The sequence below is a fragment of the Protomyctophum bolini genome, assembly GCF_963924005.1.
Source record: "Protomyctophum bolini genome assembly, chromosome: 9".
Classification (NCBI taxonomy): Eukaryota; Metazoa; Chordata; class Actinopteri; order Myctophiformes; family Myctophidae; genus Protomyctophum; species Protomyctophum bolini.
Genome location: NC_137870.1, coordinates 21,743,371 through 21,768,597, shown reverse-complemented (window position 1 = coordinate 21,768,597; position 25,227 = coordinate 21,743,371). Strand labels below are relative to the sequence as shown.

General features: G+C 40.2%; 3 protein-coding genes across 5 annotated transcripts; 1 reads left to right on the top strand and 2 right to left on the bottom strand.

Annotated features, from left to right (window-relative positions):
- Positions 1-7,245: 7,245 nt before the first annotated feature.
- bach1a (BTB and CNC homology 1, basic leucine zipper transcription factor 1 a) lies at positions 7,246-13,724 on the bottom strand. 3 transcript variants are annotated; one of them, XM_080771866.1, is made up of 5 exons: positions 13,644-13,724; positions 11,853-12,111; positions 10,501-11,631; positions 10,101-10,307; positions 7,246-9,186 (listed from the first exon to the last, which is right to left on the bottom strand). In XM_080771866.1, the coding sequence occupies exons 2-5, from the start codon at positions 12,090-12,092 to the stop codon at positions 8,782-8,784; spliced, it is 1,983 nt and encodes a 660-aa protein (XP_080627992.1). In that variant the 5' UTR covers positions 12,093-12,111; positions 13,644-13,724; the 3' UTR covers positions 7,246-8,781. The 3 variants fall into 3 exon arrangements, with proteins under 3 accessions (XP_080627992.1, XP_080627993.1, XP_080627994.1); XM_080771867.1 differs by having other exon boundaries at positions 11,853-12,036; positions 13,644-13,716; XM_080771868.1 differs by lacking the exon at positions 13,644-13,724 and having other exon boundaries at positions 10,501-11,525; positions 11,853-11,970.
- A 162-nt stretch (positions 13,725-13,886) lies between these two features.
- Positions 13,887-22,198, bottom strand: usp16 (ubiquitin specific peptidase 16). The gene is made up of 18 exons (XM_080772424.1): positions 21,960-22,198; positions 21,730-21,799; positions 21,349-21,542; positions 20,959-21,062; positions 19,838-19,953; positions 19,498-19,709; positions 19,241-19,342; positions 18,794-18,924; positions 18,293-18,380; positions 17,715-17,775; positions 17,450-17,541; positions 17,305-17,358; positions 17,043-17,210; positions 15,933-16,725; positions 15,729-15,823; positions 15,174-15,260; positions 14,692-14,839; positions 13,887-14,591 (listed from the first exon to the last, which is right to left on the bottom strand). Exons 2-18 carry the CDS (start codon positions 21,791-21,793, stop codon positions 14,470-14,472), a joined length of 2,631 nt encoding a protein of 876 aa, XP_080628550.1. The 5' UTR covers positions 21,794-21,799; positions 21,960-22,198; the 3' UTR covers positions 13,887-14,469.
- A 279-nt stretch (positions 22,199-22,477) lies between these two features.
- On the top strand, positions 22,478-25,025 carry rwdd2b (RWD domain containing 2B). The gene is made up of 4 exons (XM_080773181.1): positions 22,478-22,787; positions 22,880-22,947; positions 23,166-23,528; positions 24,339-25,025. The coding sequence occupies exons 1-4, from the start codon at positions 22,497-22,499 to the stop codon at positions 24,577-24,579; spliced, it is 963 nt and encodes a 320-aa protein (XP_080629307.1). The 5' UTR covers positions 22,478-22,496; the 3' UTR covers positions 24,580-25,025.
- The last annotated feature ends 202 nt before the right edge of the window (positions 25,026-25,227 follow it).

Below are 25,227 nucleotides of genomic sequence, written 5' to 3'. Positions count from 1 at the left end.
TGCCACACCTTTGCTGGTGTGTTCTTATTATATTCAAGGGAGAACATTGCTTTGAAGTAAGCATGTCATCCACGCACTGTCCATGCAAAGAAGAAGTAACAATGTCTGTAAATTGAATTACTGTCAGGGAACAGGGTACTTGAAGTGATGTTGAACTTTGGTAGAACATTAGTTTGTATACTACAGTTAGTGTACTGTACACCTGACCATGATTATGTAAGTCCAGATATCATCAATAATCTTTTATATTACTCCTTTGCAGAATCCACTTTATTTGCTATTTGTTTATTCTAAAAGTGTGATTCAAGACTTGTTTGTCGCTACCACTGTTCCTCACTCGCGGAGCAACAGATACAAAATAATGATTATATTTTGATTATACCTATATACAACTGAAAGTCCAACATCACTAAGATCCTATGAACATCTAAAGGTATGCTCTTGTTAATACAACAGATCAAATACACTTGTTGATTCATGATTTGCATGTTGAATCGTTGATGGCATCATAGTGAATTAGTGAGTGAGTGTTACAGTATTTGTCTGATCTGCTTTAGACTATATTTACCCATTATATATCTGTTCAACATTTACAGTATTACTATATAGAGGGGTTTTCAATAGAAGTAAAACCAAGATGTTGATCCTTGGTTCATGGACAGTGGATTGTTTTTGTCTTTTACAGAGCAACAGTGCATGTAGAACTGGTCCTTCTACTGTACTTCTCAATGCAAAGTACAATAGTCCATTCAAATGATGTTTAGTGATCTCCTCTTATGTGTCTGTGATGTTCACAGATTTTATTGTTATACTTAGATATAGATATTCTACTAGAGATAGAATAAGCTATTTAATTTGTTCCATTCCAATGTGTTCTAAATGGGAAAATGTATACCCAAAAACATTTATACCTGTGTGATGCATAATATCACCTGTCTTGCTACAGTAGTTGACATTGTGTAGGTCACACTTGTAAAAAGACTGATCCTCGTGAATTCATAGAGGAATATTTCACTTCTATTTTCAAAACAGCAGTGAACACAGAACCTGCAATCCCACTCTGGACTTCATAGGATCTTGTCCTCCCTAATGATGTACTAGCATTTTATTGTTCAGAAATGTGTCACTGATCAGTCTAGCAGTTTCTGAGATTTCAGTAGCTCCAGACAAACAGACACTCAGGCCGACCATCTTAAATGGCTGGACTCCTGCAGAGCCATGCCCTAAAAACTGGACTTAATTGTAAATGAGCTTGTTAGGAAGTTTTGCATTTTGGGATGACTGTTTCTTGACACTGATAAATTGTGTAAATCACAATTTGCATGACTCGCCATCATTTAATATGCCATATGTACAGTATGCACAGTATGACTTGATCTTAATGATCTATTCTATTGAGATACAGCAGTGAGCACAAAACGGACTACTACTTGCACAAGAATGAATAAGTGTGAAGTTAATCTGTCACTGTATGACCAGCTGTTAGTTAATCTATCTGTCACAGAGAAGGGTGCTAGCTCTAGGTCTGCTTGTTCTCTAGTCTCATTTTGCAGGAAGATTATAGTATTATGACCGTCTCTAATCCTGTCAATGGGGTACCACCCCCTTCCCATGCACGACACTTTAGAATCAACCCCCTGCCATGTAATCAGTCAGGATACAGTAGCTCAACAGCACTTAATACTTTTATAGTTTTGCCAGAAGTCCTTGGAGCTCACTATGGACACATTGGACAGTGTACATGTGACACAAGCTGAGACCCCCACATGTGCATGCACATACAAACAATGCTACATGCACTCATGTACAGCACACACGCACACACTGTGCATTACATTCACCCATTCACCCATATTCGTACAGCTTTACATAGATTGTGCATTACATTCACCCATTCACACACAGATGACGGAGAAAACCATGCAAGGAACCAACCTGCACATCGGGAGCAATTAGGGGTTCAGTGTCTTGCTCAAGGACACTTCAACACTAACTCTAGGGTTTGAACTGGGAACCTCACGGTTTTCCCATCCTGCTATTCTACCGGCCACTCTACCCCTGAGACACTGCCGCCACGCACGCACAGACGCACACACACAAACCACTTTAAGACCTATAGTCCTTGTAAAACAAATAATCAACATAGCCGTTGTGAGTATGTAGATCTGCTATTTTCGCTACTTCTTAAAAAAATATTCTTGAAAAGTGTATAAATGTAGTTTTTGACAATGAATAATAAGAAGAAGATGAAGAAGAAGAAAGGATTTTGTGCATGTTTATTATTCTGGCCTCATGCCCCCGTTGTGATACTTGGCTATTGGTTCAGGATCAGTGATTGTGCGTGCAGAACCATGATAGCTAGAGATGGGACTCAGAAAGTGCTCCTGGATCACTCACATTATGTTTTATCCATAATTCCTACCACCTGTGGCCTAATCCTGACCCCAGGTACTGTAGGTAGAACAAGGGACAAAGGTAAAGCATGTGGTTGCCAATTGGAAAATCAGACACCCAAATAAATAGGGGAGAACGGGGGAAGATGAACCGTCGGGTAAGTTGAACCACCCCCTGTATCTTTAAAACTACACACATGAGTTGTCATGTGACCTTAAAATCAGGACACACCCACCATTTCAACCTGACTGTGAAGATGAGAGACACATGGACAAAGTGGTAAGTACATTTATACACAAAAAAGTGTTTTTTGCTGGTCAAAGTAAAGAAACAAACTTTTCTGGAATAATCATTTTTATGTTAAAGCAAAAGCACCCAGGTCTAAACTTATATATCATGCATGTTGGTGATATACCAATGTATAAAACCCATGTGAATCATTTAGCTAAACATTAGCCTGGAGCATTAAGCTATAGCCATGTTTTGTCAAAAAGTGGCCATGGGGCAAGTTAAACCAATTCCTTGGGGTAAATTGAGCCACTTTTCTTAATGTGAATCACCATTCATATTTTTGTATTAAGTATTTGCTACTCAAATTATACTGAATGACCTTTAATTTGGATGTTTGCAAATGTTTGCAAATTTGCTATATTGTATTAACAATATTGCAAATATTATAAGGTTCTGAATAACAAACTTTATTTAATTGTCTTTATATTGTTTAAATAATAAATAAACAAATAAGACTATTTGCAAAAGGGAAAACTGTTATTAAATTATTTTCAATAAGTGAATACATTATCTGTTCAAGTTTAAGCTCTTTACATTAAAATATCATGTGGTTCAATTTTGGATCAACTTACCCCTTACCTGGGGCAAATTGAGCCACATGACCAGTTATTTTGAAAAGGTCATATTTTCATGGCCCTTTGTCATAGCTGCTTACTCATCATTTCAATTGATAGAGGACATCCTGAAATATGTGTAGATCATTAGATTTGACTGCCATCTCATTTTGCCTTGCTTCCAGGACAACTTAAGCAAAAAGTGGTTCATCTTCCCCCGTTCTCCCCTACATAAAAAATAAAATTTGCATATCGAGAATAAATGCATGTAAACAGAGAAATAATGTAATTTCACTGACATCTCGTACACTATTGTTAATTAGATACTGAATCTGCAATCTTACATAATAAACCTTAAAATGACTTAAGCAATCATCCAAAGTTTGCAATTTGTGAATGTAGTCAGATTGATGTAAGCTGCATTTTGGCTGCTTAAAACTCACTGGTTTTCAGCAATAACAATAGCTCCAGCAAAACAAAGTTTATTTTCTGCAGTGTGCAGATTAGCACTCTGCGAGTCTGTACTTCTCCCAATTGGGTGTGTGCCATTCTGAATGTATAAGCATTATTAAGAACAATGAACAAACATATTCCCCATCAAATACTTGGCTATTGGTTCAGGATCAGTGATTGTGCGTGCAGAACCATGATAGCTAGAGATGGGACACAGAAAGTGATCCTGGATCACTCACAATATGTTTTATCCATAATTCCTACCACTTGTGACCTAATCCTGACCCCAGGTAGGTAGAACAAGGGACAAAGGTAAAGCATGTGGTTGCCAATTGAAAAATCCAGTATTATTATGAAAGGTGAAGCTTAAAAAATTATGTAATGAAACAATAAAATATCTACATTCAGTAGACAAACTAATCAACCACAAATGACGATTTTCCAATGGTTGAGAATTTTCGACCAGGTTAACAGTGCCGGAGATTAGTGCAAATGAGTGCAAAACATACTCTCCCCATGCCTTCGGCTGGTACGGACACAACAATATTAAAGGTGTTTGCTCAGATTCTCAGGAAGGGGAATGATGCAGTACAGTAGGCCTTGATAGAGAAGATGTACTATAAAGACAGATGAATTCGGGAGCTTTGCATTAATCTCACGTAATGAGAGTTTACGTTTCTGCTATTCTGATGAATTCCAGGATTGGGCTTAGACTGCTTTCATTTTGTTTGCTGGCCTTTAATCTTCTAACCCTGCATTCTTAATCAGAACTCGGAGAAGGTTTTTTTAATATAGCATGAATGAGCCCGGGGATTAGAGACCTCTGACCTTGCTATGCTGCACAGCTGCTTCCCCACAAATCAAGTCTCTCTTTCTGTGTAGCTTGTAGAAGAGGATAATCTTTGTTTCTTTCATGGCACAAAATGATCCAAAAAGTGTACAATAAAGATGCAAACAGCGAGGGAAGAATCCACATTTTCAGTGTTGTGAATGCAAAATGGGCCCCAATTTGCAATACCTTTGCTGCATTTTAAGGTGACTTGGTCTAGTTTCGAAAAGCACCATCTTGAAGACCTTTCACAAAAGTGTGTCACCGTGACAGCTGGGGAGACGGTATCTTTCCCCCCGTGGCCTTATCATCATCTCTAATCCTTTGACTCCTGGGTGGTACTCTTTCATGTTAAGAGTATAGAGCCAAAGCAGTTGTTTTACACAGTTTGTCAAAGATGGACATCATATATTATTAGTTTTGTCAAAGTTGCTGGAGTAAAGTCTGAGTAAAACTGAGACCAGTGCACTGATTCAAAGGTGTATTGAAACAAGACAAGTGTATTGAAGCAAGGCACACACACCTTGCAAAGACATGAGTACTGTATAAACGTGCACACATTTTGAGGTGCAGAAAATAAATACAAGAGTAATAAATTAAAGGAACAAGCAATACAAGCTCAAATTCAGACGTGGGAAATACCGGGTAACATTTGAACAGAAATCGCTTAAAAGCACTCCGTTTTCTCTTGGGGCTAATTATGACCACTTATATGCAACTTCTGTCCTAAAGGGACACGACAGGAATACTCTCCCCTGTCAGGCAAAATGCCACCTTTGCGCAGCAGACTGTGTTTGGAGACAGCCTGTCTGCTGCTCCAGTGGTGCGTAGGATTTCCTCTGAACAAATTGTGTACCTTGGTCTGTCTGCCTTAGTTGCTTTCATCACCTCCATGAAATTACAAGAAGACAATAGTTCACCACACTGCGTACATCCTGTGACACACCCAGAGAGGGCCATGAATACTAGCTGATGCTTAGTACAGTATGTGATAACTGTAGAGCTCAACTACTGTGGCTTATTACAGTATGTGATAACTGTAGAGCTTAACTACTGTAGGCAATCTCACAAACCAAATACAATTCTGGATGCCGATACATGTTTTTTGTAGCACCATAGCCTACTATTTGGCACAAAGGCAAAAATCCCAAATAAATACATAAAAATAATTTGCATATCGAGAATAAATGCACGTAAACAAAGAAATAATGTAATTTCACTGACATCTCGTACAGTATTGTTAATTAGATACTGAATCCGCAATCTTACATAATAAACCTTAAAATGACTTAAGCAATCATCCAAACCACCCAACAAACACTACATTCACAATTTGTGAATGTAGTCAGATTGATGTAAGCTGCATTTTGGCTGCTTAAAACTCACTGGTTTTCAGCAATAACAATAGCTCCAGCAAAACAATGTTTCTTTTCTGCAGTGTTTTACTTCACCTTCACCAACATTTTGGAAAGATTAGTACTCAGCGAGTCTGTACTTCTCCCAATTGGGTGCGTGCCATTCTGAATGTATAAGCATTATTAAAGGAGAATTCCATACTAAAAGGCTTTCTTACCTGTCTTTGTAGTTGTTACGTCCCCACTCCCCACCAAAGAGGTCCAGGTGTTATTTTGTGCAAAAGCTCCTTATTGGCTATTTCCCCTACCATAAGCCCTCAATCAATTGCATTGGAATTGAATGGGGCTATGGGGTGTATTTCTTTGTATATATCCTCTCTTCATAATGTAAATAATATCCCAAGCGGCACACTTTACTACTTCTTTCGATGGAAATAAGCGAACTAGCATAACACCCCATACATAGCCCCATTCAATTCCCATTCAATGCAATGCAATGAATTGAGGGCTTATGGTAGGGAAAATAGCCAATAAGGAGTTTTTGCACAAAAAAACACCTGGACCTCTTTGGTGGGGACGTAACAATTAACTACAAAGAAAGATAAGAAAGCATTCTAGCATGGAATTCTCCTTTAAGAACAAACATATTCCCAATCAATGACGTCACCAAGATACTCCAAGTTATCATGACATGCAAGACTATTTTCTTTAGTGTTAGGAAAGACTCCTCTCCTTGCAGGCCAAACCCCAACCTCTACGTTTAGCAATGTAGTGACATTAAGATGAGTATGTATTTCATTTTGCCAGAGTAGTTAACAGTCAATTCATATTCAGTACAAATTGTGTAGTGGCACAAATAGTTAAGACTTCCCTCTATTGGCCAAACAGTGGTTTGATGACTACTGTCAACAATATTGGCCAGCAACTCTACATCTGACCTCAAACCCTTAGATCTCCATATATGGAGCTGACCTGTTCTGACATTCCATATGTTGATCCTTCCGCATCCATCCTTCCTCTTCGATGTCTCCCTTTTGACTGATACCTGTCCATTAAAACTCTAGACGGGCCCGCCCCAACGTTATTAGTGCAGCTGCGCCCGGCAGCCGGCTAAAACTAGAGTTCTCAGTCACCCAGGCAGATGCGTGCACGTGCCCTCGCCCTCAGGGCGTCTTACTGGTGTACTTACAGTTTACAAGACGATCTTATCCAGTGACACTTATACAGGGGGGTAAAGGAACATAAAGGTTTCTTTCTACATCATATTCCTTCAGCTTTCTGTGATGCTGACTACTACCATACTGAATTAAGCCAGCAGACATTTTCAGTTTTAGTACAAGATGGTAAACAAAGATTTAATTTATTTAAGTTGGTGATCCATGGAAGCATTTATTAAAAATAAATCATGCAGGCACAGGCCAAAAGGTAGCATACAATCAATGGGTCTGTAGGTTAATGTGCAACAAAGCTACAGACAAGATGACAAAAATACTGCCTTCAAGTTTATCTATACAACTTTTTACATAATTATCTCTGTTGTTGGGAAGAAACCACCCAACTCCAAAATGTTCATTTTTCAGGAAATGAAAAATATATTTTTTTCAGGAAATGAAAAGTATACATTCTTCAGGAAATGAAGAAAACCTTGTATTTTTAAAACAATGCAATACTGCCTCATCAAAGTTGGTATTGCAACTTATAACTATAATTGTCAATAACTTGCATAAGAGGAGATAGCCGCTTTAACAGACAGTTTGAGGGTCCAATTTTTCCCGAAGCATTTAAAAATACTTTTCATTGGTCCATTTATTTTTAACCAACACCTAAAAACACCAACACCAAAAATGGATTTAGGTGATTTCCTCCCGACAGCAACGAATAAGGCACGTATTGCATCAAATATTACGGCGACACTGTAACCGTTGTACAAATAACATGATGCTACATACAAATTAATTCATATGAATTATTTGTATTATAATCATTTTGTTAATTGTAGTAGTATTGCTACTGAAAGATTATTATATTCAATTAATTGTGGAAAGATTACAGTAATAATGCTAATGGATAATTGAAGTGAATCAAGACTGAATCTCTTGAATTGAATCTGTTGAATTCAAGATTAATTATTCAAGATCAAGATTCAAGAAGAATTAAAAGGAAACATTATGGTGTAATATACAGTAATATTATTTTGAGGCTACAACACTGGACTTATTTTAACGAATAAAACCACATTTGGATGTAGGCTATAGTAGAGTGTAGATACAATACAAGCACATCAGCTAATCTTGCAGTGGTGGTCTGCCTAAAATTGTAGTTGTGGTATGACACCTACTGGTTGACAAAGGTAATAGTTATTTGAAGAAGACAGTTCTAGATCTGACATGAGCTATCTTTGCTGTACAGTTGTTCGGATATAGTTGCAATTACCGCTCTCTGTCCCACGAGGGTGCGTGTGTGTGTGGACATCAACATTTAAATTAACCATTGACAAACTTTTAGTTGAGTAATGCATTTCCCTGAGAAAAAATATAAGTTATACTTTGTTGCATGACTTTGTTCATAAATGAAGATACCTGTTTGTGCACCAGAGTATAAATTAGTCCTTGATCTTCCTGTGCAAATGAGGAATTTACCTGAAATGTCTGTCGATGGACCTACAGTAAAACAAAAATACTCTATTCTGCATTTTGCTACCGTTAAATGCATAACGGCAAAGCAATACACAATTATATTTCTCAATGTAATGTTAGACTTTACATTAGGCAGAAATATGAACCGTTTGAATAAACAAATGTATTTACGCAAATCCACCATGAAAGGGAAATAAGTAACTACTTAAAAAGTCTCCACTGCTTGACGTCCTGCATCTTCAGAAATTATATGGAATCACAATTGCCAATTATAGGTTGTCATCTATATCCAGACAGGCACTCAGGATGTTGGCAGGGACACAGTTCTGTGTGGGGACTTGCTCCTCTGTCTTTGGGTTGGACTCTGGGAGGCTGACTTGTACCGAGTTCACACTCGGCCCGCTTGAGCTGCATTCTGAGAGACAAACGGCCATGCCCATGTGAGTCTGGGAGTCCTGCTCTTTACACAGGAGACTGGAGGAGGACATGGGTATGAGGAGGGACAAGGTGGGGAGGACTGGGGAGGAGATCTTGGCAAAGATCTGGAACTGGTCCTGTTCATCTCCGGACTCACTGTTGACACTCTTGCATAAGCCGGACAGACTCTGCCGTGCGTCCTCCAAGTTCTGCTTCAGGTGACTATGCTCATGCATAAGTCTCTCCTTCTCACCTCTCTGTGGAATAAGCAGGAGAGAGTGTAGCTTGACTCTCACTCTAATCTACAGTACAACAATACCAGGGGTGAAACCAGTCCTATAATGAAAACTAACCCTATGATGAACTTCAATGCAGCTGAAAGTTGCCTGGTCATGACTACTCAGTGTTACTAACATGCATGAGAGCAACGCGTACAAGAGCAACACATGTGCCCATTTTGCTGCACGATGAAGTGACAGTGTGGAAGCTGGGGAGAACCAGGCACAGTAAATACAATCAAAGAAATGGCTTGCCGTTTTTTAAAGCAGATCTCACCATGCTTGTTGATACACTTTAAAATGACAATTTAAAGTGACAATTGTGCCAAAAACCTGAAGGGAAAAAAACCTGCTGATTTTGTCAAATGCTGCACAATTAAGTGGAAGAATATCATTGATTAATTAAGGAACCACTGTTAACAGCTAACCTCAAATGGCAATGGCATTATTTTTGATTGAATACTTTATTAGTCAAAAACAGCACAGAGGTACTGTAAAACACTTGAGCTAACACCAAAAAGTCCTGCGGACTTGACACTAAATACATAAACTAAAACCTTTGTGAGAACATCCCTAATCCAGACAAAATTCTATTTTGGGTGACTATATACCCATCGTACGGTTTAACCTATTAAGATCTGTAGCCAATTCTACGAATGCATTCTAAAAATCAGTAGTTCTCACTCTTTCAAGATTTTTCTAAAATGTTCCAAAATAGCAGATGTACAAGCTAGCTAGCTTGTATTTTTGAATAGCAAACACAAAAATCTAAAATGACCCTCGGCTTTAGTGGGTTCATATTCATAATATGCACAAAGAGACAACGAAGATGTTACATTCAACCCTAGAGTATCAGGATGTTGTTGACCATAGTGATTAGACAGATCTCTTACCAGCGTGTTGATTTCACACTCCAGAGTGTGGATGATGTCCAGCTTTCTCTTTCGGCAGCGCTGAGCAGCGACACGGTTTTTGCTGCGGCGACGGACGTCATGAACAAACTCCAGCTGATCCTGGGTCAGGTTTTGGTCTTTCAGAAGCTGCTGGAAGGCATTCCGGCTCAATGTGGAGATCTGCTCCACTGGGAAGGGCAGCTGCACCTGTAGAGAGGTAAGTGGTAACATGTCTATCATATTTTATACTTTGTCTCTTTGATAATGGTTGATCTACAATCTTGGCCATTTTGAAATATTTTATACACATTTTTATAACTTGCAATGTTAAAGTAAAACAATTGCAGTACTTCCTCCACCACTGAATAAAAGGCTATCACAAAGGCCTACTGCACTCTACCTCTTCTGCCCTTCTTTTGTTGGCCTCACTATCTCCATCCGTGTCCAGATCGGTGTCTTCAGCTGAGTTGAGCGAAGAGGACATGTAGGGACTCTTCTCTGACTGGAACAGGCCGTCGGTCCCTGGTGTCTGCTCCTCAGCGGCTCCGAGGTCCCTGAGGAAGGGACAATCCCCCGTGCCGGAGCTCAGGTCGAGCTGCTTTAGCCAATGGAAGTCTGAAGCCTTCGCTATATTGCTTTGGTCAACGGAGTCTAGCGGAGGTGGTTGAGTCTGAGAAGGACACAGGTCTGGCCAAAACCCCTTGGCCAGATGTTCAGCCACCTCCCTTTCCACACTACTCCTCTCCTCATTTCCCTCCTCCTGGCTTAGATCTGTGAGTGGAGCATCTGATCGATTGACAGACATTTCCCCCTGCAGTCCAGCTGGAACTGGCTCTAATAATTTTGTACCGTTATCTGCCCCAGAGGGTTCGATCATGGGACATGAGCTTTGGTTACAATTGCTTTCAGCACCAGCAGTCTGGCCAACACCTCCATCTGACCCCTGTTGGAGATGTGGTGGGTTCACAGCTTCGTGTGATGACAGCTCACAAGGGAGTGCACAGTCCACCAAACTGAATTCGTCCAAAATGTCCCTTTCACAGAATTCAGAGGGACTGTCATCTTTGATGGAGTCCGGGCATGGCAAAGACAGGATAGGACACACATCATTTGCTGTTAACGCCAGAGATGGCATTTGTGGGCCATGGTTCTCTAGACAGAAATTCTCCTCCCTTCTGTTGCCCTGGCCTGCTGTGTTGTGAGGACATTGGGTTGGTGAGTTAAATTGCACATCTCCTCCTGAAGGCACAGAGCTGTGTGGTTCTGGTAACTCAGACTGGCTGCTCTCTACACTGGGCCCCAAACCAACAGCTGGAGTCATTTTCTGACAACAGCCTCTTCTCCTGGCCTCTTGAGCAGATCTGTGACCTTCAGAAAACTTTGGGATGAGGAAATCGAAGCATGCCGTCTCCAAGTTGTGAAATCCTAAAAAGTCAGCGGTGCAGTGAATGGCATGAATGTTTTCTTTTGTGAACAACAGCTTGGATGTGTAAGCAAAATTCATCAATGGCTCAAACCCCTCCATTGTCACCTGCAAGGTTAAGCATATGACAAAAAAACATGGTACACTATTCAATTATAAAACAATACAAAGTTGACCAAATTTCTGTGCCAAAACCATTATATTTTTCTTATAGTAATAGGCTATCAGTGAGTGCATACATATAATGTATGGTCTCACTGATAAGTTGATAGTATGTTACCCAAAGTGAAACACTACTGTATAGACAATGTAATTATTAGGATATTGACCTCCTCGGGCAGAGTGATGACAGGATTCAGTCTGGTGGCGTTGGTAATCCGGCTGCGGAAGTAGTCACTGCAGGAGGCTAGGACCGAGCCATGGGCACGGACACTCCTGTCCTCCACCACCACCGTCACATCGCACAGCATGTCCCTCAGTCTCTGTTCATTCAGACACTGGAGGATGTGTGCACTGTGCACCGCAGACTGAAAGGTAAACACCGACGTACGAGGGGCTTGGAGTGACATGGCTCTTTACAAGCTTAGCCTGTGTAACAAGAGGGAGTAATGGGGAGTTGAATTTTCTTGCAATATACCCTTTGTCAAAACAAACTTAGACTCTAGTTCTGCAATGACCATTAAGTACTTTCTGTGATCCAGTCAGAAGATCTTGCAACCCACCATGCTGTGTTTGATACCACTGGGTGAAAAACGCTGGACTAGCACTCCCCTGCTAAGTATAAAGTTGAGCGTTTCTGACCCTGCCAGGCCAGGAGCTTCTGTACCCAGTGTTGTACATGACACTATACTACTATGTTGCAGGGAGTCAGGGACTTTGATGCCAAGAGAGGTCCATGGGTACCATTTTTATAATCTTTGCTCTGACTTCACCAGGGAGGGACACAAGTGTGTGTGGACCCCAACCTCCCAATATCAGGGCAGACACTATATAACCACAAGGCCACCTATACTATTGGTAACTATCCATATAGTTATAGTGGGTGGCTGTATCTGTATGGTACTATAACAGCTGTTTTAATTTGTCAAACTAATTTCCAAAGTCTGGTTCCCTCTGCAAAATAGGACTTTGACAAAGAAATGTAATGTATATTATCCCTATAGTGGTAGGATGAACAGTGGACCCAAATCCTATATAGCAGTGGTTTTCAACAATTTTCATAGCAAGGCCTATTATTTATTTGGCATTTGAGCCACGGACCACCGTTTGATGACATTTAGCCTCTCGGGGACTTTGGTTTTTTGACTGCCAGGGGTTAACTGGGGACAGGGAGGAACTCCTTATATGGTCACAACAAAACAAAAAATAAGTGATATTTGAATTAAGTGAAATCACTGAATATACCTTTAACAATTCCATGCTTTATTGAAATCAACGAAATGTTGATCAAAATAACAATTTCTCTAATTGTGTAGACTTATTGTGAATTAAGTAATGCAGATGTTTAACAACAATTTAACTCTTGAGAGCGTAAAATTAAACCAAATGTACCCGCACAGGTCCAATTGTTTTCATTTTACGCTCTCAAGAGTTAAAGATCAAATAATGGTCCATTTGGTTACCAATAACTTTCCATTATTTAACTGCGGACCATCTGAAACCCTTAAGGACCACGAGAACCACTGCATAGGCATGGGTCGGCGGTTTTAAGTCCCCCAAATTATGAAGTGTATCAAAAATATTACATTTTGTAACCCTGATGTAGTGAAGCAGCAAGAGGCAAAAGCTAAACTGTTAAACTTGAGGACAAAGTTTGAAATGCTGACTCATGTTAACATGCGCTGGAGGAAATGTGAGAGGCTACTCGTCTGAAAGTAAACTACGTCAACGCCAAAGCAACGCATTAGATTCTCATATTTTCTAATACACAATTTTCCAAATCAAACAATACGATCATGTATGAGGAGTGAAAAGTTCAGGCCTAACGTTAATACAGTATTATTCAAACGCATGCCTCCGCCTGGGAATCCGACATTAAACCTCGTCAGCAAAAAATGAAGCTTACAACTGAAAAAAAGTTACATATTTATATTTGTGTACACGTAAGACGTATCACTAACCTGCCATCAGTTTTTATAACAGGACCATGATGTTCTTATTTTGGTGAGGTTCTGGACCAGTCATGTAATCTGGACTTTCCACAAGTCATGTGACAGATTCGAACCAGGAAATGTTTGTTTGTTTTGTTTTTTCTACCACGCATGTGCAGCTGAAGCATGGTTGAAAATATATTCTAAACAAGGGTTGAAGCCATAGAAGAGTATTGAAGCCCAAAATAATTAGACAAGCAAGCAAAAATGAGTTAAGTATTTAATTGTAAATCCGCATTAGAATATTCAGATATACATATTTCATTAAAAAAATGCTCCTCCCACGTTATCCATGGCGACCTGTAAATTAACGCCTACGTTATGTAAAAAACGGAATTAATTTTATTTTGTGTTCAACCAACCTAAATTGTGAATTTTTGGTTTAATTTAGGCCGGGTGAACCTTTTTCAGAGGGTTATTTGTACATAACAAGCAAGATGTGCAATTACAAATAAATAACCAATAAACCCAATTCATTTTTCTCCAAACATTATACAGGTTTTACAATTATTTATATATTTTATTTTTAACCAATCTGCAATAACTATCACATCTGCAGTGGTAGGAGGTGGTCACCTACTGGTTGACTAGTAGTACTGCCTGAAGTTCATAAGTGCAATATATCCCTTGCACAAGCAGTAAATGCTATATTTTTCTCTCTCTGTCACTGTCTTTACTGTAAAAACAAATGCACAAATGGATGCTGGCTAACTCGAAGTGGGATCCTTTTGTTGTGGACCTGAATCAGCAGAAGGTTGGTATGTTTGTGTTTCCTGAGTTTGTGTGGAATTGCTGACTAATGGATCCTTTCATAGAAAAGGAGGTAGGCTTGGGAACCCTGGACTTTGCTCTCCGTCACGGGCTGAACGTTGGAATCACTGATATGGAACCACGATCCTTTAGGTGGCTCTGCGTCTCCTGTGGGAATGACCGTTTGAGGCAATAAGAAAAATGCAGCAATACATGAGTTTATTACAGACTAATACACATGTCTGACCTCAATCAAATATTAACCTACCTTGTATTGTCGCTCCATTGGATGAGGGTGTCGGGCATTGAGGTCGGGCTTTGACATTTGCTGTATAATGACCCGATCTCATTGTTCCACTGTGCTCTACAATACCATAGAGGCTGTACAAAACCTTATGGTCACCTTCTGGCACGTTCTGCACAAACAGACGCAAAACCTGGTTAGTTAGTTTCTTTTTTTCCCTTTTTCATACAGTAAATGCATTTATATAGTGCTTTTATTCTAAGTACTTTATAATGTGCATTACATTCAACCATTCACACACAGTCACTCAACAATGGCAGAGCAAACCATGCAAGACACCAACCTGCTCATTAGGAGCAGTTGGGGGTGAGTCTTGCTCTTTGACACTAACCCAGAAGGGGGCCAGGGATTAAACCGGGAAACATTTTCATGTGGCGCTCTACCTGAACCACTGCATTGAGCACTACATTTACACTTTCTCAATTATTATTCCTTTCAATAATTACCTTGAATTTTTTAGAACAGAAAGGTGCTAGGTCCAGTATTTGAGGGAACTGGATGTGTCTGTTGACCTTACATACACTGTGACCAATCTAGAGGAAGGCAAAAACAAAAAAATAATTACAGAAAGAAACTGTCATTACTCATGAAAATGCAATTTTACATGTTATTATTCTATGCTAAAAAACTAACAAAAAGAATACACACACACACACACACATATATAATATATATATTATGCACTATAAACAACTGTTTACAGTCAGGTTGGCTGGACTTCTCACTCAAAGGTTCTTATACGCTGGGGTGTCTATTTTGTGCAATTCATTAATCATTAATTCAAAATGTTGCATAATGTCATGATCAGGCTACATCAACTCAGAACATGATTATGCAGCAATAAAGCATTTCTTATTCAGAACGAGGTTGATTAACCTGTATCAATGAGGCATCAACTATATGAATAGTTTGATGCAACATATTCGCCAGCGATTTTCACGTTGTTTAAACAACCTTCAATGTGATATTGTGAGTGTGATATTTTCTTCCGCTGAGATCACCTGTTGAAATCTCTTCAAGTGTAGCGTGAGTACTGGAGGAGGGGAGGAGATAAGCATTTGCTTGAAGGCATCTGTATATACGTTCTTCTTGGGTCCTAAGCAAAACATAAATGTCATGTTAATTTATGACACCCCTGGTCCATGGGACCAACATGTGAATGGGCTGAAACAACTATCACAAATAGCCATATCCATCATAAATACCATCAGAGTCGTTTTTGTCGGCATGCCGCTTAGTGCACGTGACACACAATAGGCGGTTTGTCTGGGTGAGGTTCTCCACTTCTGTGAATTGAAACAGACAGGACTGCACAGAACACTCCTGTTTATCTGGGTTGGTTCTCGTAGCCAGCGTGCTGAAGGCCACCTCTGGGTCCTGGTTGACCACGGTGTACTCTTTAGGTTCTGCTCCATCGTCTCTCTCCTCGTCATCTTCCACTGCTTCAGAGTCTTCTGTGCCTTCATTCAGGGACATCTTGTCCACTTCATCTGCCAGCTGCACTTCGTCCACCAATTCTTGAGCCGTCTCAGATACATTTCCATCTTCCAAGTCGGTGTTCTTTGGGTGTTGGTCCTCTGATAAGACAGTGAAATGATTGCAGAGCGGTGATGCATCAAGCGATTCATGGTTTATCATGGAGACTTCCTCCACATTTTCTTCATTTTCCCCGATGGCCTGGGCGTTTATCATGGAGACTTCCTCCACATTTTCTTCATTTTCCCCGTTGGCCTGGGCGTTTATCATGGAGACTTCCTCCACATTTTCTTCATTTTCCCCGTTGGCCTGGGCTACATTAGGTTCCTCTATATCCTGTTCTGAAACACCCACTTCAGCTGAGTTTATCTGACTCACTGGAGCCTCTTCTTGAGTTCCGTTCTCAGCGTGTTCCCCAGCCTCTGGGTCGGGAGGATCTGCCTGGGTGCTCTCTGCAGGGCTTAGTGTGGTGAGACTGTCCAAAGTCATCTTCCCTTCATGCTTCTGTTGCCTTCGTTGATTCTGCGGACAATTGAGTACAGCACTTGTTCAAGGTTCAAGTTTATTTAGTGTCCCTGAAGGGAAAATTGGGTTGCAGCATAGACAGTACATTAAACAATGAATGAAACCGTACAAACAAACAGTTCACATAGCAGTTCACAAAGTGCATGTGCATAGACATAGGCACGAGATAATACAGTAAAAAGTGCTCATCATTTGTGTGAACCATACTGTGCACGGTGATGCAAAAACCCATTGATGTGGTCTATTTTTCATCAAAGAGGGAAGGAAGGTGAAGAGAACACCTTGCTTGCTTGTGTGTATGTTTGCGAGGATACCTTGGCTTGTTTCTTTGCCTGTTTCTTGGCTTTCTTCTGCTGGTACTTGCTACCAGCACCAGTGGGAATGTCATCATTTCCATTGGTCAAAGCAGGGTGGTTTGTGTCATCCTGGTCTGACTCGCTAGTCTTCTGAGCTTCTTTTTTCTGCTGCTTTTTCCTATATGCCTTTAAAGAGGGAAGCATGGAAATAAACTTCAAGAAGAAAATTCCAAGATCTTTAAAGTAATAATAGTTCTTAAATGTGACAACCTGACACTACCTCATCTGAAACAGGAAGTGAAAGATCCAGGAACGACTCTGTGACTAATGACACCTATGAGATAAATATGTACATCACTTGTTGAATACAGAATTAATATATAATTCATGACTTTTCAGTGTTATAATGGCGTAATATTACATACCGTGTTGCATTCTCGACACATTACTGTACTGGTCATTTCTCCACCAAACACGTCATCAACAAAGTTTCTGGGAGATCCATTTTTCTCATACTCTGGAAACAATAATTTAAATATCAGAAGGCATAATTTCTTGAAGAAACAAATGTGCATATCTTTGTACATACCCAGCACAAACATAAATACAACAGTGTCATAAAAGGTTGGTTAATGGTTACAACAACAACAGCAACACTTACATCTTGTAAGATGTGTAACTGGTATTTACCTTTAACTGATTCGGTTTTCCCAGATTTTTTCAATGCCTCCAATAATCCAGAATGTAATCTCTGGAAAGAAAAAAAGCTACTTTATTGCCATGTGCATTCATAAGAATTCTGACACATTAACAGTCCAATCATTCTGTTATGAGACATAATATACCGGTATAAGCTATTCTCTCACACAAAATACATCCTATACTATAATAATATATCCTACAGCTATATAACATGTCTTCCTTTTGCCATTTGTAAGAATGATAAAAGGGGATGAATGAGACAGCAATACAAAAAAATGTCAGAAAGTAAGCAAGAAAGGCAATGATCTGATACTGATATACAATTAATTAATTTGAAAATATGTATGATGTATCATCAAAATATTTTCCTTTAAGTTATATACCTACTATAAATAATATTCCCATTGCGCCAAAGTTTAAACAAAACATAATTCTATGACTATAACCGATCTACTTTATTTTCAATTACTCAACTTAATTCGTGTCTCCATTTGGCTGTGATAGACTTAAAAGATGAAGCAAATGAGGGAATGGTCATGTGATGTCGGTGGTTTATCTGTACATACTTTGGTCTCCTCAGCTCTCATCCCATCCAGTAGGTAGCGCAGCAGCTCTTGACTGTCCTGTTGCTGGAAGCCTTTGAACCTGGCAGCCCTAGTGTGGGATGATACCAAAAAGGTTAAAGGGATACTATCATGCTTTTGATGTGCATTTCAGTTAATTGATGGTTATCATAGTCTATACTCTAGTCTTGACTCTTGACTATAGCAGTGGTTTACATTTCAAGGACCGCCATAACTCTCAGAATTACAGACCTTTAAGGGTCCATTTGGAACCCCCTCAAAGAACCCTGAGTGTCCCTGGTCCCACTTTGAGAACCACTGGACTATAGCATACTTCTGTGGACTATATAGAAACAAAAATATTTACAGTAAAATCCATATTCACAGGGGAAATTCCCCTGTCTGCCATTGTTGGCGTTCCTACAACTCCAACGATCCCCTACCAAGAACATTTTGAGTAAAACTGGGTGACATGGATCCAACTAAATTTGCAATTGCACTCACTTTTTACAAACTTGTGTGAACAGGTTCCGAGGAGATACAACACTTTGCTTGGTTTCCTGGATCTCATTCAGCAGCTGACACATTGACAGAGTCAAGGATCCAGGCTGGTCCAACTCAACCACAACAGGCTCCTGCAGAATCACAGTGAAAACAACACATCTTAAAGCTGTATTCAATTTTATATTAGTATGTATGAGTTATAGTATACTATACAATATAACAATTGGGTGGTTGTATTTGGTCTCCCTGCTCTCACACATTTTGACCTGAGGTTCATTCAATTACTCCCCTGGGCAAGCAGGCATGCTCCAACAGTTCAGTGGTAAAAAATTCAGCACTGGTTCAAATTCAGGGTAGAACGGGAAAGCTACATAGTGCAGCTTTATGCAGACCGAGAAGTCAATCTGCCAATTACACTTTGAAGACAGATAATATAAGTTAACATACCAGATCGAAGGAGGCACCAGGTCCAGGTGTAATGTTAAGATTAATCTTCTCCACTGTCAGATTACAGAGAATCTGCCTTAGCATCTGGGTTTGAGAGATGTTCTGAAAAAGAATGAACATATTCTATGAAATCCTACGCAGTAAAATCCTCAGTAATTAATCCATGTATAACAGAGAGAATTTAAGAATTTGTACAGACTCTCAGAGTACAAATTAACAGTTATGATTTTACTGGGTGTTAAAGAAAGCAGTCTTACCTGGATGACAGCATTAAAAAAACATGTGTTCCCAAGGTTGCTGAGTCCCTTCACTGAAACAGCACTCTTGTCTTCAGCTGTGACAGGCTTTTGCATTCTCACGGTTCCTTTCTTCTTGCCATTGTTCTTCAGATTGTCCTCATTCTCTTCTGTATTATCATCAACCGTAGTCACTGGCTGTTCTTCCAACACGCAGGCCTCCACCTTAGAACCTACATCATCATCATCATCATCATCATCATCATCCACACACACACACACACACACACACACACACACGTTGGGAATCATTGGATTTGCTAAATTAAATGAACATGCCAAGAGTTTCTGCAGGACTTACCTCTCCGAGATGATTTATTTCTGTTCTTTGACAAGGCTTGTTTTTTTATGTTGGTCACTAACTGAGCTAAATGTCCAGTTTGACTGTACAGGACTTCTTCATCACATAAATAACACCTGGAAGGATGACAAGAAATTAAAACAAGTTCAATGCAGAGTTCTACAGGTAAATTACCTTTTTAATTACAAGGACTCCCAGTTTTATGTAGATTAGAGTATTGATTGATTGATTTATTAACAGTTTGCAGAATTACAATACATTACAAGTACAACTCAATACAAAAAAACTGTTAACTGTGAGTGGGCGACACCATAAAGCATTACACTTGTTTACAATAGGGCGCATGTCTTAATGACTGTTGGTAGGGCGTTCCGCATTTTGGTGGCATTTGGAGCGAAATTAATTTAATCCCTTGTTTGTGCCGAATCTTGCACATGGTTTGTTGAACTCTGGTGGACTTCGTTGACATTAAGGAAGTATTTAGACAGGTACATGGGTATCTTGGTGCTGTAGCGAATCTTGTGGACCAGAACCAATGTAAGATGCTGTATGTACTCTGTCGTCAACCCTAAGCCATTCCAGCCTGTCAAAGTGGGCAGGGGTGAGGTGGGTTCGGAGTGAGGCCAAGTAGTAGCCTGACCACTTTGTTTTGGGAAGTCTGGAGCCTTGTTTTTTGAAAGAGGGAGAGAGAGACACGCAGCAAAGGTAGTCATGAACGGGACTCGAACATGTGACACGCTGTCAGGTCAGAGCCTATATGTGGCATGCGCCTGGACCACTAGGCCAGCGGGCGCCTGGAGCCTTGTTTTAAGGGCCTTAGAGGTACTGTGGTACCAGGAGGTGCATGCATAGTCGAAGAAACCTTGTACGAGGGCTCCTGTTAGGGTCTTCAAGGTGTTTATGTTGACCAGTGAGGAGATCCTGTATAGGAATCTTGTTCTTTGGTTGACTTGTTTGATTACGTCGGTGGCCATTTTATCACCGGAAAGATTTGCCTCCCAGGATGGAACCTAGGTAGGTAATTTCATCTTTTCGTGTGACAATATTGTCACTGACCCACTCTAACAAAGAAGCCATCTGTCAGGTTTGGTACAAGACACTAAAACAAAGCAATGACTCACCACACACTCCAGTTTTCCATGCTGACCACCAAGCAATGTGGATCTGTCCGGAGAGTCTCATAATGTTTGATCGCATGGTGGTTCTCTGAGTTTCGCCCACATCCCTTTGATAAAAAACATATAGATAATTATCTGTCTATTTAGGGCAGTGGTTCACAAACTTTGTTAGGAATGTTAGGAAGGGTGTACAAATGGAACTAAATGGTTTTGTTCCATTTGTATAATCTCAAGAGTATAGACCATGGGTCTTTTGGAACCGAAACTCTGAGGGGCCCTGGGCCCCTGCATTTGAGAACCACTGATCTAGGGTATCATACAGATAGATAGTAATATATTGTGAATTTCAAGCTCGTTGTCAAATTCAGCATAAAATATGTCAAACAAGCCTACTCTATGTCCACATTTTAAACACATCCATATTGTTGCTGTTGTGTCTCGTTCCTCTTCATCACATTCCAGTGGCTGAGTATCAGAGGGCTGCTCGTCATCTTTACAGTCCTGGCAACTGTTGCAGTCTGAATTCAGCCCAGATTTCTTGACAAAACTGTGATCTATCCCCTTCTTGACATGGCTGCAAGAGGGACCTAAAACGATAAATGATATCATGAGGCCATGACACAAATCAACAGCAGGCACTCTCAGATATAGCCTTGGATCAAGATGTATTTGATCGATTCTGACATTTCTGTATGTCATACTACACAAAAGAATCAATAAAAAGCAATCTATGACGGTCTTGATCCAAGGCTATATCAGATTTCACAACTTCACCTGTTAGATCAATGTCCTCCTCATAGTCCTTTTGGCTTTTGTCCTTCCCTCTTTTCTTTCCCATGTTCACCTTAAAACAAAATTAAAGAGGTTCACAATAGATCAGCCACTGCACTCACCTGAGCTACCTTCTTAGTTATATTGTGGAAAGTATAATTTAGTAAAGTGTATGGTTGGTATAAATCAAACTGAGAAACGGCCAGATCAAATCATTGTCCACAACAACTTACGTTCAAGTGTGGACTGTGGAGCTGTAAATTCTCACAGTTGGCTGTTTCGATTTCTCTGTGTAGAAGAGCTTTCTAATCCAGACATATTCTGGTTAAATATAATATTACTGTAAAACCAACAAAAGGTATCCGACTCCAGCAAACAAACACTGTATAATCAAATACCCGCACGAATCCTATTATATTCCCGAGATATGATATCTCACATTATGGTAGCTAAAATGTGGTAGTCCAGAGTAGTCAATCGATTGTAGTCCCTGAAGTGGTGACGCAACTTCCTGTCCCCGGAGTAGAAGAGTCCGGGTTAATAGGCTTCCGTATCTGTGGCAAGGCAAAGGGGAAAGGTCTAGTTTCTATTCGGAATTAACATAATGTTATCCGGTCTAGAGCCCGCCTACTGTATCCGGTAAAATGCATGCATACATACATGCATGCACCGTTTCCGTATCCGTTCTAGACCGAAACCGGATTAACAACCTGCTGATCCGAGTTCGCTGGTAATGGAATGGTGTCTCTGGACAAAAACGTGAGGTTTAGATGTTATGCTTTAGACGAGAAAAACACTTTCGCCTGTACAGACCGTGGTCGGAGCTAATTAATGACGTGGTAGAGAACATGTCACTGTCACTTAGTGAGTGGGCTGAAGCGCAACTTTCAGAGATAGAACTGCTGTCAAGCATGTTCCCGACCCAAGAAGAATTTGAAATAACCGACCAGATGGCGCTTGCAGAACTCAGGGATTTTGTGGAGGGTTCTACAGATACACCTCCCCCTTCAAGACCCGAGTTTGTCATTAAGCAGAAGATGGACAGTGCGTGCACTAACTTGGTAAATAAAACAAGATTGCTCTACCAAATGACAATAATATATGTAATCATAATAGGATATCCCATTATTTAAATGTCTTATGTATTTCTTAGGGGGACATCAATTTATCCTGCACTTATCCTTATGAATATCCGAATGTCTTACCAGAGATAACTGTAAGGTAAGCAAATCTGTTGAGGAAAGTGGAATGTTGTTATTGAAGCTGAATATTGAATTCAAGCCAACACAGAATTGGGAAATGTCCAAACCAGAGAAACAACTGGATCATGGTTGAAAGTTTGAAACAAAGTATGTAGTGTTCAAAAATATTCTGAAACTTTCCACTTTCAGTTGCCTGGCTGGCATGTAGATCTTTCTTTATTTTCATTCTCATCCTAGAATCTGTGCTGACCTCAGCAGAGCCCAGCAGACACAGTTCCATACAGACCTGAATGTGTACCTTACAGAGAACTGCCAAGGGGAAGTGTGTGTGCTCTCTGCAGTGGAATGGGCGAAGGAGAACGCACATCTCTATGTCAATAAGATTAAGAGCGCATCATCAACAGCTACAGCTTCGTCATGTCCAGTGGAGCGGTTCACCCGTCTATGGATCTATAGTCACCACATCTATAACAAGACCAAGAGGAAGAACATTCTGGAGTGGTCCAAGGAGCTGGAGCTGTCAGGTTTCAGCATGCCTGGAAAGCCTGGTATCGTGTGTGTGGAGGGGCCTCAAACTGCCTGTGAGGAGTTCTGGTCTAGGTGTGTTAGTGCTGCTATTTTCAGCCTATATGAGCCTGATTTCACACAAACATGGTGAAATAATACAGATTGGCAATTCCGTACATACATTACTAGAAAACCCCCAAATCTGTACATATTACACCACTACTGTTTTGACCGCGACGGAGGCATGGCTTTCACTAGTAATGTATGTTGTATGAAATTGCCAATCTGTTTTATTTCACCATGTTTGTGCAGATCGGGTTGACATTATTCTGTGCATTATTCTGTCCTTGGGTTTTCTAGTAGTGTATGTACGGAAATACCAATCCAAATTTCACTGTGTTTGGGTCAGACCGCGTTGCCTATATACATAGCCATGAAAATAACCCATTAAAACCGGGTAAGCATCTGTGTAATTTTAGATTTTAACCACTAAACATTATTTAATTTTTTGGCTATTAAAAAATATTTTAATAGCTTCCTTTTAAATAATTTTAAAGTGAATTTTTAACTTAAATCTTTGCTTCTGGGGGTCCTTGGAACAAAACATTTTGAGATGGGGGTCCACGGACAAATACGATATAATTTTGGGGTAGCATTGTAAACCTTCCTGGAAATCGCCTGCATTTGCAGAATGAAATTATGCTATTTCAAGGGGGAGTGGTTAAACCGTTAATTTTGGTTTTTTCCTTCACATGAAAAAGTTTGAGCCACAGCCCACAGCACCACTGATATAGCAACATAGGTTTTTCAACTGATTTAAGAAGACATTTGTTGAATCTGTGTCAGGTCTTAATGGGTTAAAACTAGTTGTCAAATGTTAGTTTTTTTGTCCCCTCTTCACAGAGTTAAAGTTCTGACATGGAAGAAGATCATGATTCGACACAGAGAAGATATTCCTCTTGGTGAGGAGGGCATGTATGAATGTATGGATTCACTGCGCAGATTTACAGGCTTTGAAGAAGCCATGTTTGACCCACATGGGAACAGAAGAAACCACATGGACCTTGGACAGCTCTACCAGTTCCTAAACGAGAAAGGCTGTTGTGAGGTCTTTCAGATGTACTTTGGCATTGAGGGGAGATAAAGAGATCCCGAGCACAGGAATAATTTAATTAATTAACCACTTTTAGCCTGATGTCCCATGTCATTATAGACCAACCAATAAATAATAATAAAAGCTAAGCTTGTAGTAAGACAATGTTCTCCATTTTTGTCTCCACCAGGCCGAAGGCATCGGGGGAAGACTATGTTTTGCACTCCGTCCGTGTGTCCTTCCGTCCGTCCGTTATCAGCTATTCTCCGGCACCGTTGGCCCGATCCATGCCAAACTTTGCACACACACTCGCTGGATGATTTCTGTAGATTACTCGTACACATTTTTTTAAAATCTGGTGTATAGTCAACATTGTTTTGCAATATTAAAATTACTACAAATTAAATAATAAATCTAGAGCCGCAGGTTGCCTACCCCTGCCGTACACCAATACTGTACAGACGGTATATATATACCACCACTTGTCTCTCTGCCATTCAGACACGCACAATCGCACATTAGCCCATTTTAACCTGCATTTTAACCTTTTTCATGTAAAAGGACCCCCAGGAGTATCTGTATTTGGCCACCGACCCCCCCCCCCCCCCTCTCTGAAAATAGGGGGGGGGGGGGGGGGGGGGTTCCCGACCGTTCTGAATGTGTTAGAGAGCAGCCTCTCTATCAAACCCAAGTGTCACT

Coding starts and splice junctions, on each gene's coding strand:
- bach1a (XM_080771866.1), bottom strand. CDS start 12,092: ATGTCACTCCAAGCCCCTCGTACGTCGGTGTTTACCTTTCAGTCTGCG. Junction 10,308..10,500: donor ACAAAAGAAGGGCAGAAGAG/GTAGAGTGCAGT, acceptor ACCTCTCTACAG/GTGCAGCTGCCCTTCCCAGT. Junction 9,187..10,100: donor AGTGTGAAATCAACACGCTG/GTAAGAGATCTG, acceptor CTTATTCCACAG/AGAGGTGAGAAGGAGAGACT.
- usp16 (XM_080772424.1), bottom strand. CDS start 21,793: ATGGGAAAGAAAAGAGGGAAGGACAAAAGCCAAAAGGACTATGAGGAG. Junction 17,776..18,292: donor TGAGAGCTGAGGAGACCAAA/GTATGTACAGAT, acceptor TTTTCTTTCCAG/AGATTACATTCTGGATTATT. Junction 17,542..17,714: donor GAAAACCGAATCAGTTAAAG/GTAAATACCAGT, acceptor TATTGTTTCCAG/AGTATGAGAAAAATGGATCT.
- rwdd2b (XM_080773181.1), top strand. CDS start 22,497: ATGTTATGCTTTAGACGAGAAAAACACTTTCGCCTGTACAGACCGTGG. Junction 22,948..23,165: donor TTACCAGAGATAACTGTAAG/GTAAGCAAATCT, acceptor TTCTCATCCTAG/AATCTGTGCTGACCTCAGCA. Junction 23,529..24,338: donor TGTGAGGAGTTCTGGTCTAG/GTGTGTTAGTGC, acceptor CCCTCTTCACAG/AGTTAAAGTTCTGACATGGA.